Source organism: Nymphalis io, chromosome 9, assembly GCF_905147045.1.
Source record: "Nymphalis io chromosome 9, ilAglIoxx1.1, whole genome shotgun sequence".
Classification (NCBI taxonomy): domain Eukaryota; kingdom Metazoa; phylum Arthropoda; class Insecta; order Lepidoptera; family Nymphalidae; genus Nymphalis; species Nymphalis io.
Window position 1 is genome coordinate 5925109 of NC_065896.1, and position 19595 is coordinate 5944703.

General features: G+C 31.0%; 1 protein-coding gene across 1 annotated transcript; it reads right to left on the reverse strand.

The window, feature by feature from the left end:
* Positions 1 to 913: 913 nt before the first annotated feature.
* LOC126770791 (putative inorganic phosphate cotransporter) lies at positions 914 to 13195 on the reverse strand. The gene is made up of 8 exons (XM_050490354.1): positions 13073 to 13195; positions 12128 to 12342; positions 9098 to 9337; positions 7241 to 7450; positions 6192 to 6359; positions 4892 to 5108; positions 2221 to 2459; positions 914 to 1144 (listed from the first exon to the last, which is right to left on the reverse strand). The coding sequence occupies exons 1-8, from the start codon at positions 13107 to 13109 to the stop codon at positions 914 to 916; spliced, it is 1557 nt and encodes a 518-aa protein (XP_050346311.1). The 5' UTR covers positions 13110 to 13195.
* Between the last annotated feature and the right edge of the window lie 6400 nt (positions 13196 to 19595).

Here is a 19595-nt window from a genome sequence, read left to right on the forward strand (position 1 = left end):
ACATATGTATAATATTTTCTACACGTATGTCAGCCAGATAGAGAATATTTCTTACTTTGGCCGAAGTTGATAATAAAATTCTAAATTTTCTGGTTTTGCCTTGGCCTGATGGTAAGTTGTCACCACCACCTATAGACATAAGCGCTGCAAGAAATATTAACCATTCCTTAGATCGCCATTGCGCCACCAATAATAGGAACTAAGATATTAATAAAGTTGTGCCTGTAGTTACACTGACTCGCTCACCCTTCAAACCGGAACATAACAATATAAAATATTGATGTTGCATATCTCATTATATCTACTGAGTTATTTAAACATTTTAACAAAATTAAAATTGTATATAATGTAAATCTAAGGCTCCCTATATTTTATGGCATCTTATTCAGCATACATCAGGTCCGTTAATAAATAATTTTATCGGTAATAGTGACGAATAATTTTATTAGATTTTTCATTTCCATTATATTCTTTTCTAGCCGTTAATGTTTTTGAGCATATTAAGTATATATAATTTACATGGAATTGTTACCGAAAATAAAATGATATAAAAAAATCACAAAAGAGAACTTTTAAATAAGACTTCTGCGTGTTTTAAAAATGTTTCTGTATGATTAAAAAAGTGCTGATTATTTTTAAAATCGTATTAATATTATTTATGCTCCTGATTTTATTTTATTTCAACAGTTCATTTACAGACAGATTCAGGTATTTTTGCTCTTACTTTTAGTCAGGGGCATATCATACTTAATTTTTTTTATACTTTAAGGCAGTATTAAATATCTATCTTTTTTCCATCCATATAATTATGGTTAAATGAAGCCTTAATTGACACATATTTAAATTATTGATTAAAATTTTAAATATCATCTAATATGAAAGAAGAAAACAAACTTGTCCATTTCTGTATATTTTAATCTTTAGCAATGGGTGAATGGTCGTGTTTTGGATACACTACGTTTTTCTCCATATCTTTAGATCTCTTCTTCAGAGGTCCATGTTTCCAATTTGGTGGATAGCCATACTTGTCAACGTCGTCCCACCATTGTGGCTCGCCAGATCCCCATATCAAATATACGATGTTTGTTCCGATAAGTACAACAAATATCGTCCAGAATGCGAGGCGCCATTGCTGAATAGTTTGCTGAAATTAAATTTTAGTCATATTTTATTTATTTATATTATAATAATAATTGTATGCTGGTACAGTGTAATACACTATTTCTTAATAAATATCATTGTGTACCTTATTATTTTTATTTATTTATTAATTATCGTAATAGTTACTTTTACTATTTAACTTTTTCATATTAAAATCTATAAATATAATGGTATTAAATAATAATCAATAAATAAAAAAAATAAAATAACTTCACGTTTTATCAATGATCGATGTTATTTATAATAGAAAAAAATTTATTAATAATAACAAAATACGACTTGAAAATTCACCTGCGTGTTTTGAACTAAGCACTTAATAATTTTTTAATTATACTTCAGTTGCTTTTGCAGTCTACCTTCACAGACTCGCCTCGCCTTGCTTTTGATAATAACTTCAAAAGTAACTTGAAAATAAACTTTGTGCTGCTAGTTATATGAAAGTTTCTGGCGCAGTACCATATGAGTGCAATAGATAACGCGCGAGTCGCAAAATGAAAATAAAATAATAATAAATATTTCAACGTATGTCGGCCATTCGCTAGTATATAATACAAATATAAATAGCAGGAAAGCTAATAGGATGTAAGATTTTATGTTTTTTCGTTAATAAAAACCCGACTAAAGGAAATTGACTCAATTCAACGGTTGATTTATTTCATTTTCACCTTTAACCAAACAAAATTCATCCGAGCATGAATTTTTGGCCTCTACCTTAACTACAACAAAAACACAATAATGCCTAGTTTTTCTGTATTCTTTTTGGTCAAATTGTAGAGCATTAAAGATTATCAGTAGTATAGTAACTTTACAAAATAATAAATGTTTAAAATTTTATAATTACAGTACAAAAAATACCATTTTTCTTTTAGTTTTTTTGTATTGTCAGTCCTGAGCTATATGTTTTAAAAATTTTAAGTCCCAAACTTATCAGAAAATTAGTGAAAAATATATTACAAAATTCCACCTTTACAGACATTGAACAAAGCGAGTTGATAAAGGATGAAAGTAATTGAAATTTATTACATCACCTTAAGTTGGATAGATACTATTTATACTTACATCAGGTGTCAATAGACCAATCATATATGGAGTTATCATTCCTGATACAGCAGCCAAACCATTAACAATTGCGGAGCAGGTCCCAGCGTAATTGGGGGCAATGTCCATGACATTGATCTTTACACTGCTATAGAAACCTGCCATAAAAGCCATGGATGCCACGAAAAATCCAACAGCCTTAATACGGTCACAGCCCGAGTACGAAGCCAGAATAATAAATATGGCAGGCACTGTCGAGGCTGAGGAAAAAAATAATCTTCCGTAAGCGTGATGAATTCAGGGACATATTTTACTAATGCAGTAAGTCGTGAAAATGAATGACATTGTGAGGAAAAATGTTTATTGTTTCCGATTAAAAAAATGAATCTTTGCATTTTTTTAATAATGATAATAATACTTAAGGAAAAAAAGTAAATTTGTGGTGTAATATTAGTTTTTTTTTAAAATAATATTTTTATACATATTTGTATACATACTTATGTATATTTAAACATTTTTAATAAGTATTTATTTTATTATACCTAGGGTGATTAGTATTTTTCTTTCGATAGTCAATCAATATACATTAGATAGATCAATGACGACATAAATCTTTCTGAAAAATCTAAAATATGTGACAGAATAATTTTTTTCTAGACTGATTGATATGTATTATGTTTCCTTAAAAGATAAAGTATGTAAATGCAGATTAACAATAAGAAATTTAAGAAGATTATCTAACATACTCAACGACATTTCTAAATCACACAAAAAAAAACATATTTTTTTAAGGTTATGAAAGATTGGGCCCGATGGCGAAGATTATTTGCATACTTTCTAATTCGAAGGAACAGCAATTTTACTGGTGGTAGAACTTTGTGCGAGCTCGTTTGGGTAGGTTCCACCCACTCATCAGATATTCTACCGCATACAGTATTGTTGTGTTCCGGTTTGAAGGATGAGTGAGCCAGTGTAATTACAGGCACAAGGGACATAGCATCTTAGTCCCCAAGGTCGGTGGCGCATTGGTTATGTAAGCGATGGTTAACATTTCTTACAATGCCAATGTCGTTGGTGATCACTTACCATAAGGTGGCTCATATGCTGGTCTGCCTTCCTATTCTATAAAAAAAAAATCCGACACAACAGCATCAGATCAGTCTCAGGGCCACCATTACTTGCTACTCAAGTCACGGATTATACGCTGGCTTTTACCCTACTCAAACTTGCTTTTAAGAATATCTCGAAACCATTGAGGCATTTAAGTGGAATATGTTGATCGCATGTTTAGTTGTTATAACAGGCCTTGATTTAAAATCAAAATATAGCAGCACAAAAGGTGGCAATATCGCTTAATAGCGATTACTTCCGGACAAACTTTGGGCTAGAACATTTGAAAGTTGAGATCATTGAACTTTTTACACGACTACCCAAAAAAGGAGTGTAATGATTTCAGGTTTCGAGTACGTGTATGTATATGTCTTCCACCTTATACCATCCCGAGCAACACTGGCTTTAAATTAATTCTAATTCTTTAATTCAGGACTTACTTCATTAATTTAAAGAAACGTTTCTCATTTAACAACGGATTATAATAGCAATTTTATCTAAGTATATACAGTTTCAACGCAGTAATTAGTGAATTTCAAAATCTCTTTAGGAAATAATGATTCGATTTACATAAACTAATTAACGTAATCAACCAACGTTGGTTCGAAAACTTAATTAACGCTTTATGTGCATATAATTACTGTTAAAGGTGTTACCAGTCAAATGCTTAGTATGAAATTGTTAATTGTTCAGTCTAAAATAATAATTCATGGTTACGAAGTTATGAATATTTCAATCTATCCAAGAGTTTATAAAAATAAATATGAAATTAAATTACTTTTTATAAATAGAGAAATCGGAATGCTCCTTTCGCTTTTCTAAGCTCAGAATCAGAAGTTATTACACATTTTCGTAGAATACTATATTGTAGCTATAAGAGCCTATTAGAGACAAATAAATATAAATTACGAAAAATAGGATTTCAATTAAAAAATTAAAAGAAAAACATCGATTCAAACATTTGTGAAACCATTGCTCTCTTAAAAGGGAGTCTAAAGAAAAATTTGTTAAACTTTTATGATTCTACATGGGTAAATCCAGTTCAAAGTTAAGAATAAAATATTGAATGTGTATTTTTAAGCGTGGAGTCAGATCAGAAACATAAGAGAATATTTTTTTCTTAATAGAAAAAAACTCACGAAATGGCCTCTAGTCTTTCGTTTTATTTTTATAATAATAAAGCTTTTGGCGCTTACAACATTTTCTATTCTCGAAAAACAGCATCTCCTAACGAATTTTTTAAACAAATACAATTTTTTTATTAAATTAGTCGCTGCGCCGCTGTTAGGATGAGAGACTACGGAAAAATTTTGACAGCGCTTTCTATTATTATCTTTTTTTATATGATACATAGGTGGTGGGGCAAATGGGCCACCTGATGTTAAGTAGTCACCGCCGCCTAGTTATAAGTATATACAATACCACTGGTCGTTCTAGACAGAAAAAGCATGAAATGAGATCGCGTGTTGAGAGAGACGTGTATTTTGTACGGGTGTAATTTTTCTAGCTCTAAGCGCGCTTTTTGCAGAATTAAAATGATTATTTGTTTTAAAAGCCTCGATAGCAAATAATTTATACTTACATACAGTAGTATAAATTTTCCTTCCAGTAGCTATGCTGTGCCATTTGTTTCGAACGCAAAAATCGCAAAAACTGGCGAATATAAATGAACAAATGTACATAGCGACATAAGGCAGAGCAGACATCAGTCCAGTTTCCTTAATATCAAACTTTAAGACATCAGAGAAATACTTCGGCAAATCAGTTATCATTGTGAAATAGCCCCAATCGTGACCAATCTGCAAAGTAGGGAAGTGTACACAATGAGACTTAAACAATTATTTTAATTTCCTGCAGCTGTTATTTACTGACGTAATAATTGACATGACGTCACTCCCAGGTACATAAAGGTATTCGTGTTTATATTATCAAGTCAATATTTAGGTAGTTGCCGGATGTATTTCGATCTTCACGGAAAAATACCTTTATCGAGACGTTTTACTTACAAATTCGAAAAAATTAATGTACGCATTAGTCTGCCTAAATAATCAATTTGAAATGTGATAATATCTTTATATCTTTATAAATACATCTACTGTCTACACTTTTTAATATGAGAAAAAATTAATCGGATGTTAATTTATATTTTACGCATCGATTTCATTTAAATATACAGAAATATCAAATTAATGTATGGATATTCGTTCAGGAATTTGTACTTTTCAAAGTTACGGTAAAATATATTGAACATTCTTTCGAAATTCGTTATAGTAAATTACTTCCATACAGTTAATAGTATAACTACGAATCGTAACTTAATTTAAATCTAACAAATATTCACTGTCATTTTACAATCTTGATTCCTCTTGAGGAAAAAACCCGTTTATAATAAATATGACTTCTCTCAAATGCATCTTATATTTCAAATGCAACATCTATCTGCTTAGATAATCGATTTGAAATAGACAAAATTTTATTGGTGGTAGTGCTTTGTGCAAGCTCGTCTGGGTAGGTACCACCCACTCATCAAATATTCTACCGCAAAACAGCAGTACTTGATATTGTTGTGTTCCGGTTTGAAGGGAAGTGAGCCAGTGTAATTACAGGCACGAGGGACATAACATCTTAGTTCCCAAGGTTAGTGACGCATTGGTGATGTAAACGATGGTTAACATTTCTTACAATACCAATGTCTATGGGCGTTGGTGACGACTTACCATCGGGTATATGCTCGTCCGCCTTACTATTCCTATAAAAAAAAACTAGATTCCAATAATAAATTAATGCAACAAATAGCATTATAGACAAGTATGAGAATCACGCTTGTCTTTTTTATGAAATTCCTTGAAATGAAATTCAATAAAAAGTAAAATAAAACTTACAGCAGCTATCACCAGAGACCAGATAGGCGCTGATCTGAAAATAGCTTTGAACGGTACAGGATCCAGCTTCTTATGCAATCCGGAAGCAACCACATTAGTGTTTAAGTAAAGTTTCTCCTCTTCCGATATGAATGGATGCGAATTTGGGGTGCTATAGCATAGCAAAGACTATAACAATAAAATTTTTTTTTTGAAATATCTAACTCCTTAAATCCTTAAACGGAGATTTATCAATATCTTCTTCAATTACCGTACCGTAACAGCCTGTGAATGTCCCACTGCTGGGCTAAAGGCCTCCTCTCCTCTTTTTTGAGGAGAAGGTTTGGAGCTTATTCCACCACGCTGCTCCAATGCGGGTTGGTAGAATTCACATGTGGCAGAATTTCAGTGAAATTAGACACATGCAGGTTTCCTCACGATGTTTTCCTTCACCGTAAAGCACGAGATGAATTATAATCACAAATTAAGCACATGAAAATTCAGTGGTGCTTGCCCGGGTTTGAACCCACGATCATCGGTTAAGATTCACGCATTCTTACCACAGGGCCATCTCGGCTTTTTTCTTCAAAAAGGCAAGATTCAAAGGCTTCTTCAATTGACAAATACGATTTTGGAAAAATCAAAACGTACGAAAAACAAATTCCAAATATACGCAGTAACATACACATCGTGCACGCAATTTCGTAGACGTAAATGTTGAATATTAAATATATTTTTTTACAATATCAATTAAACATTTCATTTCTCCGTATAGATAGATATCTAATATATCGTTGATACACTAATTACAATATAATAAAACGGCAACAATAATTTCTATTTATATAGCGGTAGATATTCTAATTTTATTCTTTTTTTAAATATTCTAAACGTCAGAATGTAAAAACCGAAACAACTTAAATATACATACACTGTTAAATGCTAAGTACCCACATACAATAACATAATGTTCATCAACGGTTCAACTAAAAACTTGTTGAAGTTATTATTTTATAATTAATTATTTTTCATTTTAATTTTATATATTCGTATAATAATAGGCAACTTACGAAAAATATAAACCAAATGATGCCGAATCCACCAAACACATAAAAGACATTGGCCCAGTCGCCGTTATTTGCCAAGAGCAATCCTGAAATATAGGGACCCGCAATATTACCGATTTGGGCCCCTCCAAAGATCATTGCCCCAAAACGAGACCGCTCCGCCGGCGGCACCCAACGAGCCATTAATAGCACGAATCCTGGAGTCACCGGACCCTGAAACAATGCCATTTATATTTACTAGTATATACTATAAATATTTAATTATACCTATTAAATTTACTTATTAATATTATACTTAATAATTATAATTAATTCGAGATGGCCTAGTGGTTAGAACGCGTGAATCTTAACCGATGATCGTGTCTTTGAACCCGGCCAAGCACCACTAAATTTTTATGTGCTTAATTTGTATTTATAATTCATCTCGTGTTTGACAGTCAAGGAAAACATTGTGAGAAAACCAGCATGTGTCAAATTTCACTGAAATTGTACCACATGTGCATTCTACCAACCCGCATTGGAGCAGCGTGGTGGAATAAGCCCCAAACCTTGTCCTCAAAAAGGGAGAGGAGGCCTTAGCCCAGCAGTTGGACATTCACAGGCTGTTATTGTTATTTATAATAATTTTAATTAAAGTTTTTGCTAGAAAAATTATTAATAGATAAAACAATCACTCGACTGTTATATTCCAAGCAAATAATTGTTATACCTTATTTTTATATCCATTTTTGTAAGTGTGTTAAAATTACTCCACTAATATATTTTCTAATATAATTTAAAAAATACAATAATCTAATAGAAATAATTTACTTGTGGTTTTCCTTTTAACTAAACGTTATGGAACGACTCAGTTGAGAATAACTTGCGCCAATTATTATTGATCGAAGTGGTTAAAAATATAAAACCTAAGTTGTTATAAAAAGGTTTTTACCTTATTATTAATATTCTTCAAAATATTATGGGTAAAATACTATATAATACTTCTTCATGTACAAAAAAGCTTATATAATGTATGATGAACACAATCGTTCTTTATAAGTAGTAGTATCGAATAAATAAGGCAGTAAAAGATATGTTACACGTATCATTCTTTTTATAATATATATATATATAGTTAGCTGATCAATTTTTTTGGAGGTATTATGAAATACGAGTAAAGATGCATCTGTTTCTAACGACAATTATTTCGCTCTTTGAGTGATATAAATTACACGTACCTCTATCTGCCTTAAAATTGATACCAGAAAAATACCAGCATTGAGCTTTGTTATTTATTATATTAATTACATTTTTTGAGATACAATTCATATATAAATACATTTATAATGATATATGTATTCTAAAAGCCTTTAAATATAAGATATATATAACAATCTGATTTTAAGCATTTGATAAATTCTCTATAAATAAACCCGAACTACGGCAATTGGAAAGTTTCGTGAATATTGTTCAATTGTACATCTACGAAAACTTCACTGAAGACTGAATGGAAAGTTTTAAAATCGGAATTCTTGTATTACGTTAATAAAATTTTATTGAATTAAGACAAATAACATGTTATTATAATAAATATTTTATTGTGGAAATTCAGTTGAGCAAAGGACCACCTTTGAAAATCATTTCTGCTCATATTGTAAGAAATATAGAACAATATAAATAATACTACCACAATTACTGTACTGTCAACCCCCTGTGTATATAATATCTCTTGTGCTTATAATTACACTGGCTCAGATTCTATTCAAACTAAAATACAGAAGTATTTTTCTGTTTGGCGGTACAATAATTGGTTTGTATAGTAATCTGAAGGGTTTATAGAAACCTTATGTATGATATATGTCGTTTCACAATCACACGTACCTCTCCTAATCCACTGATAACTCTCATTATGAACAATCCAACAGCGCCCCACATTCCAACTATTACAGGCGTCAAAAACGTAGATATTGAAGTGGTTAGCAAACTAAGTCCTATAGTCCATTTTCCTCCGAATTTTTCCGCCAAAAGTCCACCAGGTAAGTGAGTCACAACATATCCATAATAAAAGGCACTTAGTAGTAAACCTTGGGTCTTTTCATCCCAGTCATATCGATCTCGACCCTGAAAGTATTTTTAATAGCTTATATACAATTTGCATATAACAAGAATCATTTTAATTCATTATTTCTATTATTTATTAATTTAATTATAAAAGTGAAAATGCTTGAAAAACTGATGTATTCGATTGTATCAATAATAATTATTATTTTGTAATGGATAAATTAATTTGCTTAAAAATATATTCAATAATTTTGAGATTATAAATAAAAAATAATGTTCATTACTGGTTTTTACATTCAATCTCGAAAAGGAATTACTACAATATACTAGTGTTCTTTGCTGGAAATAAATAAACAATGAGTTTAAGGGGATAACCGTAAAGGAATAGGCGACACTGTCGTTATTTTTTAATATGGCGTATATTTTGCCTGCATATTTTTATCGAGCACAGTTTTAGACGGCAATATTAGGCTACAATCATCGATCTTGCTAAATAGCAAAAACTTATGTATGAACCGACGGAAACAAGCTTATGAGCCAATAATTTCTTGATAGTTTTTTCGCGAACATAACGCACTTGAACGTTCTGTATATATTAAAAAACGAATGTACATATTTGGTGCATAATTTCTTTTAAAATTTTAATTATATTTTTAAAATTAAATTTAAATTAAAATTATTTTCTCTTAACATTAAAAAACAATGTTAGTAAAGTTACTTCAGATTAAAATTGTTGTGATTCACCAATTATTGAAGGTTCATATCTAATGCATTGTTATATTCATTTTATTTGTAATATATATAATACATATCGTAAGGTTTCTTAATGGCAGAATATATCAAAGTAATAGTCATGTTCCATAAATAACAAAAACCACAAACTTATATTTATTGCCAGTACTTTTTTTATTCTAAGGATGAAGGTTTTTTTTATTTTCCAACCGCAACTTGTCGCAAGAAAATTGCACTGTAATGATTGAATAATCTGTCAATTTACCTCTTTATAAAATACCCTTGATATAAGATAAAAATGCTTGAGATACGAAGTGAAGTGGAAAGTACAACATCACGGATATATTTTTTTGGCTATTTCACGTTACTTAGTCTCAACAGTGTAACTTGCATTTATGATTTTGCATTATTGTATTGCGAAATCACATCACCTCCATTTTATATGTATAATATCCATATACCATAACATTGTTGAAATATGACAATATTGATAGGCTACCTATAAAGAATATTTTTGCAAAAATTAAAATACTTATTTATTTTTAATTTTAATAATATTATTATTACATAACTTCATGAGTCTTATTTGTTATTTTCCATGTTAACACCTAACATGCTAACAATTGTATGAAAACATGTGTTTTGTTTATTTCAAGGATGTATTTAATATTTTATGATGGCTACTTACGCAAAATACATACCTGGTACACAAAGCTTTACTAAGTTGTATATTTAAGGAAATTAAAGTATTAACTGTCGCTTCTCAATATATATTTCATAGAATTATTTACATTAAAACTATAATTACCTACAAATAAAAAAAGAGTCACCGTATAAATCGTGACCGCGTGGAATGGTAGCAAGAATGCTAGTAGCATATATAGCAATAATATGTTCGTAAAAACTAATGAATTTTCTAGAAATCCTCATGTGCACGTTTTTAATACAAGGTACAAATATACAATTGTTACTCCAGTTATCCGACTACACAAGGATAGTAATTCTTTTGCTAAAGCCTTTCACAAAATAATCCCAGAAAACATTTAAAATGTTTCAATAGTGAGGTTCAAAGGTTTCGCAGCACGTTTGTGTGATAAAAGTGATTATAAAATTAACGTCTTTATAGACGGCTTCGTCCGCGTACTTGGGAAGGGACACGTGTTAGGTATAAAAAGTAGCATATATTTCTTGGGGTTCAAGCGTGCTTCATACCAAATTTCATGAAAATCGCTTCAGATACAGATACAGATAGATCTGTGTTACGATTTGATGGTTAAACTACTGAACTCTAGTTACTTTCGAATTTATAATATTAGTATAGATAACACGTTTTGGGAATGAAGCGATCCCCTCCAGGCCGATTTTAATACAAAAAAATTATCATTGTAAAAATAACAGTTATTCCAATGTCTCATGTGTTCCTTTTCGAATTATATGGTAGTTTTTGACAATCAATATGAGAATGTAATGTTTCTATGTTGAATAATGAATTTGAATTGAAATTATTGTGTATCAATATCAACTATTAAACAAGGAGCCATGGTCCATTGTACAAAGTGTTATCTGCTTACAATTGTTTCAGGAGGAACACAACAACTGTTAATGAAACCTGTTAAGCATACAGGGTCAGAAGTATTAGTTAAGACGGAGCCACGTTTATCATGGTCTCCTAGATCCCAAAGTTTGTCCACATGCTACTTCTTTCTTCGGAGATTACTTAATAAGAGGGTTCACATTTATAGTCTGCTAGTCACAAGCAAATCAACTAAATTTGTATCTTCAGGTTCATTTTTCGTTTACGATAAGAAAAGTGCTTACTCATAATACATATTACAATAACGCTCTCACTAGACTTTTGTTATTTAAATAAAAATATCAATTTAGATATGAAGTTCTTATAATATACTTTTCATATAAAATTGGTATTATGGACAGACTCTTTGAAATGCAAAAAAAGTAAATGGATTGTGAGAAGGATGACATGTGCAAGAAGGGAAACACTGATGATACGCTGAAATAAGATGGGATAGATATGAATGAAAAAGAAGAAATGTGCCCAAAATAAGTAGAATTAGGGTTAGTAAATAATTATAAGTATATATGTGTATATCTTCTTACCGTATAAAGATCTGATGGATTAGTTGTCAGCTCTGAATCCGTTGTATTATAAATTGTTGTATCTGGGCAGGTTTCTCCAACAATATGACCTTCTGATGACACTTGTTTGACCATCTTAACGATGGCTACACTCAAACATACTCTCATTGTAAATGAATTTGCCAGTGCAAACAGGCCGAGCAAACCGAAAACATATCGCTGTGGTATAAATAATACTGAAACAGATTCACAAAAACAAACGTCATTATATCACTAATCATGACAATTCTCTAAGAGTTGAGTTGATTGAGTCTTAGTCAATTAGTGCTACGTTTATAATTATTTGAAATTCTAATGATACCCTTAATAAATTCATAAATGAATACACGTGGAAATATATTGAAAGAGCCTGATAAAGTAAAATCACTTTTTTATTGTGTGTGTGTGTGTGAGAAGGTAGGCGGTCGGTCAAATGGGCCACCTGTCAGTAAGTGCTCACCACCGCCCATAGACATTTGCGATGTACAAAATATTAACCATTCCGTACGTATCAGCAATACGTATCAGCAACACGTATCAGCAATACTTGGTACTGTTGTGTTCCGGTTTGAAGGGTGAGTGAGCCAGTGTAATTATAGGCACAAGGGACATAACATATTGGTTTGCAAGGTTGGTGGCGCATTGGCGATGTAAACGATGGTTAATATTTCTAACAGTAACAATGTCTAGGCGTTGGTGACCACTTACCATCAGGTGGCCCATGTGCTCGTCCGACTACCTATTCTACAAAAAAAAAAAATAGATAGAAAAGTACGAGTACCCACCCACCCAAACGGGACTGAGTAAAGTGCTGCAACCAGTAAATAAGAGTAATGAACATGTATGTAAGCGTGATGGCAGCATAAGTCCCAAAACCTTCACATAAAACAGGTGACGATGCCCAAAATTTACTTTTACATAGCCTACCTTTGTTTAATATTAAGCGCCATCCTTTAAGCGTCATGTCACCTTTTATTATTATCGTTGTTGTATCAAACTATATTTTCAAAACATCAACGCACTTAAACTGAACACTCGCACATTACTGAACTTATAAAATAAAAAACAGTATGTACCAACAAAAAATGTTCTTATCCTATTGTAAATATCTTGAATAAGTGAGATAACTTTATGTGTTTTGTCATAATCCACGTATTTGTTATATTATCTGAATCACAAGGTAGAAATTGAAGTGTGCTAAAATGCGCAATAGTAACGAGATGACATTATCAAACTATCAATGATCCAGCACAATATATACAGTAGTCTAAAAAAAACCCAGATAAAACGACACAGTATTGATAAAACGATTTAACAAATGGAATTTTGCAAAGAATTAAATTAAAAGTGACCGTAGTTGTTTCGCCTAGTGTGTTGAGGAGAAGACCATATTTTTGTGAATGAGTGTGAAAAGAGAACATAATAATTTAAGTCCTTTCTGAAAAATATTTTGGATATAAACTATCTTTTTTCAATTAGAAACAGTCTCTTAATTTTTAGAATCTTTTAGTACCGAATAATTACTCTAATGAATAATTTAAAAAGTATATTTTTATATAATTTTATTTTTAAGAGATGATTATGAGTATCTGATCTTTGTAATAATAATATGTACCATTTCAAATATAAATCTTTATTACTCATGGACATATAAACATAAAAAAACTGTGTGGTCGGGGAATCCCCGTCAGAATCGAAATTTTTTGCGAAAATTTTCAACTTAAGCGTGTTCTTAAAAGTTTGTAGTAAGTAATATGATTTATTACCTTACTTTTCCATAATTTCATTATTTACACTTGCTACAGTTTCAGTTTCTCGACTTTCTATCTTTCTATAAATATGTAATGAAGACATGAAATAAGTCCCGAGTTAATCAAAAAGTAACCAAAAAAATAAGAGTTTAAATGATATTTCGTGCATAGCATTGTGGTTACATCTTTGACCGTACATATTACCGCATATCGCCATTTGCCAATAGCAGTCAAATATTGATCTTTTTGTTTTAATTATTTCGTCGTTTATTTGTTGTTTAAATGATTATATTTTATTTTTATAAATGTCTTAAACACACGAAAGACCATTATTTATTTATAGTAGACTCTGTTTTGATTGTTTGAAACTTTAAATGACATTTACTTAAATTATTATTAAAATGCTTAATTTACTGTGAAAACATCTATACCTACATATAAAAAAAATGTATCTGATCGCTGTCTTTACATGGAAGATATTTGAGTAAAACTATTATCGGGGGCCTTTATTAACGCAATAGAAGCCAAAACAATGTTTGTTAGAATTTTTGTTTGTTGATACTGTTTGTCTGTGTTCTTGTGCACATAACCTAAGAAACGGTTTAACTGATTTGAGTGTGGTTATCACTAATGTATTATGACAAGCTTCACTTAAAATTTAGTGTTTGGTTTATTTCAATAGGTATATTAATTAAAAAAATGACAATTTAAAGAATAAAGTCGAACATTTATTCGATTAAAATACTATATAATAGCTGTTTGATTGAATTGGCTGAATCTTTAGCTACCTTTAAATGATAGTCTGTAAAATGATGATGATTGAAAGGATATAGGAACAAAACAAAGTTTAAAAATATACAGTTTCAGAGATTTAGACTCTCCAATGTAAGTTGAGCTCAGTTCTATATGATCAATCATATTGAGTAGGGTTCAGTTTATGCTGAACTCCGTGAGTTAACACGCCCACGCGTATATGTGAAGTGTGCCGATTACCGTGCTGTCGCCTATAGCATTGAGTTATTTGAAGCGATCGCACGTATGTCAGAGACGCACGACGCTCCCTGGTAACACGGTCTTGATAAACTCTGTCTGTATTCTTTTTATTAAAAAAACTGTACATATTACGGATTAAAAAAAAATCGTAAAAATATATGTAATATACATTTCTTTTGTTTTTTTTTTTTAGTTATATATTATTTAAATAGCATTTGCTCGGCTTCGCTCGCGCGTAAGTTTTTTTTTTTTTTTTATATATTCGCCGGGAGGGCAAATGACTCTACTCCACCTGATGGTAAGTGGTAGTAGAGTCCAAACGCGACGACGGCCAGTACAGACGGGAAAAACGTTCTCCACTAGCCGCCTTCGCCTTGCCGGCCCGCAAGATGCCTCTTCACGCCTCGTTTGAAGGAACCCGGGTTGTAAGAGGAGGGGAACACGTGAGCTGGTAAGGAATTCCATTTTTTGGAAGTGCGACAAAGAAAGGAGTTGCCAAATTTCTTTGTTCGCGATGGAATTGATGTCACAGTTAGGCGGTGACATCGAGAACCAGCTCGCGTGGACTTAAGAAGGAAGGGGGAAGCAGGAATTAGAGAGAATAATTCCTCAGAGCACTCGCCGTGATACAGTCGATAGAAAGCGCTCAGTGCTGCTATCTCACGACGCAATTGTAAAGGTTCAAGGGTGTTTGTGACCTTTACGTCGCCAATAATGCGTACGGCACGTCGCTGCAACCGGTCCAAGGCCTCAAGTAGGTACTTAGCGGAGCCATCCCAAAGTATAGGTAAAGGATAAAGAGTTCTATCGAAGACTGTGATTATAAAGTAAGTAGCGTGAAATGTTATTCTGGTTAGAAAAAGTTATATTACGGCGTTTTTTTCATCAATGAACTTACAATGATGCCCGTAGTTTGACTTTGTATTATATTTTATAGTGACTTAAATAGATTGAACCAAAATTTATTTTATTTGTTCTATAATAATGCATTATTTGCGAAGTCTATTTTATACACGATCTTATTCTTAAAAGATATCGAGATAAAATTATAGACAGTTTACTTTTTTTACAGTTTTTAGTACTTTTTATAGTTTTGACATATTTCAACGGGTAGTTAAATAGGTTGTTTGAAAATACTCATACTTAACTATTTACTTTCGGTTTGTAAATAACTCTGTAAGTTAAAGTTTAAAGGTAAGGTAGGTATTTAGTTTCGTCAACGCATATATTTTTATCTCATTGTTTTGTTAATTTTATACTTAGTCGGTTAGTTGATAATAAGTACTTATTTTTTAAATACACAGGTTTACCTTTCAGATTTAAGAGGACACATTTCCTGTGAATGTATTGTTTGCAGACACAATAAATAAAGCACAGGGAAAGACATTCAAGTATGTCCGAGTAGATTTCAGGGAATGCCGTTTTCCTCATGGTCATGTTTTTTTTATAGAATAAAAAGGCGGACGAGCATATGGGCCACCTGATTGTAAGTGGTCACCAACGCCCATAGACATTGGCATTGTAAGAAATGTTAGAACCATCCAACCATTAAGAACCATCGCTTACATCACCAATGCGCCACCAACCTTGGGAACTAAGATGTTATGTCCCTTGTGCCTGTAATTACACTGGCTCACTCACCCTTCAAACCGGAACACAACAATACCAAGTACTGCTGTGTTGCGGTAGAATATCTGATGAGTGGGTGGTACCTACCCAGACGAGCTTGCACAAAGCACTCTTACCACCAGTATGTTGGCCTTCTTTTAATTCGGGTGCGGCAAAAACCAAAAAAAACACCACTAATATCCCACAAAAATAAAACTAAAAACGTTGTTTATATTTAAATATTATAAGTGCTCTAAGTGATTTCTTTGAGTTATACGTGGGTAAAACCGTGGGCACAGCCAGTTCCAAATAAAATCTGTTATAATTTATATCGTTATTCTGAATCAAATTCAATGATTTTATGCAATAAGTAAAACCTTATTCCATTTGAATTCCACTAGCAGCGTCACCTGTAAACAGACTATATTTTAATATTGTTTGTTTCTATTATTTCTTTGTATAATTTGTATAAAATAAATCATTTCGAGTTATGTAGAATTGTATTAAATATTTACTTTAAATATTAAACTATATGTCAAAAAATATTTTGCAGTAGTTCGATTTGTCTATTATATAACATAAGAAATTGATAGTTGGTGATAATGGAAGGTCGTTTTGAATCGGTTATTATTAGATATTAAATTTATAAGTAAAAGCTATTTATCATATAAAAACACTTTGAATTTCTGCAAAGTACCAAAATACAAAAAAAAAAGATCACTATTATTGCCATCTTAATATATAGTTATTAAGAAATATCGTGTCATTATAACATTAGTTCACACATCAACCGTATAAAATAGAAAGAGACAGATACAAAGAGAAAGAGAAATCGCCTAGAGTAGGCATAATGCTTTTTCGTCACGAAACATTTTCTTCCATCTCACTCTACTGTAAGCCGCGTAAAAGAACTTCGTTCCAAAAAGATCATTACGTAGTCAGTAAATAGTTTACTAACGTCAACTATATCAATATTAAATCTTACATTAAGTTAAATTATAACAAACTAGTTTAAGGATTTACTAATACCCACCCGTTCCATAATTTTTGTATTTACTTATATGATTAATGTGTATTTCTCATATTAAGTGAATTGTATTCTTTTTTGAGAAATAAATGTCAGGCCAGATATTTACTTTGTCGTATTATAAAATTTTGATCGCAGGCACAAGGAACATAACATCTTAGTCCCCAAGGTTGGTGGCGCATTAATTAACATTTCTTACAATGCCAATGTTTATGGACGTTGATTACCACTTACCAGCAGGTGGCCCATATGCTCATTTGCCTTTCTATTCTATAAAAAAAAGATGTGATTTTTTGTATAAGGAAAAGACAGTAACCGTCAAAAGCTTTATAAAAATAAAGACGATAGAGTTTTACAAAAAAATCCGACCTAGATTATTTTTAAATATAATTAATTATCGTGTTTTTGTCTCAATTATGCAGAGCATTACGTGTAAAAATCAGAAAAGTTTGAAGGTAAATTTCATTATTCAGTGTAAGTTAAGTTTAGTTTAATAATGATAGCAAGTGCAATTGAATTCAATGAAGAAAAACTTTTTTTTATTTGCGTTCCTCGAAATAATAATTTCGTGAGTACATTTAAACTACTTAACATTTAACTAGGTTATTGTCACATCAGTCATCGCTCGGTGTGAAAATTAACAGGAAACAGATAGTAATGTAACAAAATTTTTGTCAGTATTTTTAATATTGTATGTGTATATTATGCTTAAGAAGAATTTACTTACATTAGTCTAAGAATGTAACGTTGCTTAGCTGTGCTCGATAGATACTTTTTCACTTAATCGACTAGATCGTTTACCAGGCATTGGCTTAACATCAGGCAAGTCAACGGTCAAACGCTGGCATATGTTTTTTTTTATTATTAATATTAATAATATAAAAAAAACAGTATTTTAAAGGTCTTTTTCCAATTCTATTTCACACATGATCTGCCCAATAAATTATTCATTTATTAAATATTCATATTCTAACTAATATTATCAATGCAAAGGTGAGTTTTGTTTATATTATTGTAGATAATATATGTCACTGTACAGGGAATTTTCTCGTCTAGGAACATTGTAAGACACAATTTTTGTAATAATTGAAATATTTTTAAATAATCAGTTAAAACTTACATTTATACGGCTCGACTTATAAATGTTGTTAAAAGACGCTGTTTTTTTTTCTTTCGAATATCAAATTAATGATGAAAGACAGAAAGAAATCAGTGCTTAAGTAAACACAGCGGGTGTTACACAACGGCTTTTAGATTTTCGCTTTAAAAGTCTTGCAGCGCAAAATGTTATATATTACATTTATGTGTTACAACAGTTAATATTTCTCTATTAATTTTATTTACTGAAAACTCATCAGCAGTGCCAAAATAGCTCTAAAATGAAATCAACACTTCTGCGATTTAGTTCATACTGAAAACTACAAACTGTATACTTGAGTAAATGACTTAGTTATAATACAATTCGTAACAGGATGGCATTAAAACGAATTACATTGCTGAAATATCGGTATCGAAGAAAATTAAATTAATGTTTTTTTTTGTTGTTGTTTTTATCATTATTCGTTTATCAAATTATTTAAACAATATACATTTCGACTTTTGTATTTATTATACGATGTTTATATTTTAATACAAGAAATAGTATTGTATTTTTGAAGTAGAAAACTCATAAATTAATTAATTAATTAATTATATACATCTCTTTTTTCTTTTTAAGTATAATTTAGTGTTATGAAATCACTTTGTATTCTATTTATATCTATTATAATACAATATGTCGCTTAACTTTATTTTGATTTTTTTTGTATTTTTAAATACTCTATACTATTACCGATATTGATGCTAATAAGGACCAGGAGAGCAAATGCGGATGAGATTATTTTATTATGTTAAGCAAGCAAAAGAGTAATTCTCATTTTAATAAACTTATTTATGTTTTCACATCTTTGTTATATATTTACCTGTATCGTAACTATCGAAAGTATTTATATAATAATCAGTAGATACATATTTCTCAATATTCAGTACGTATTGGCGGTAACTCCACCGATATGTATTCTTTTCAATTCTT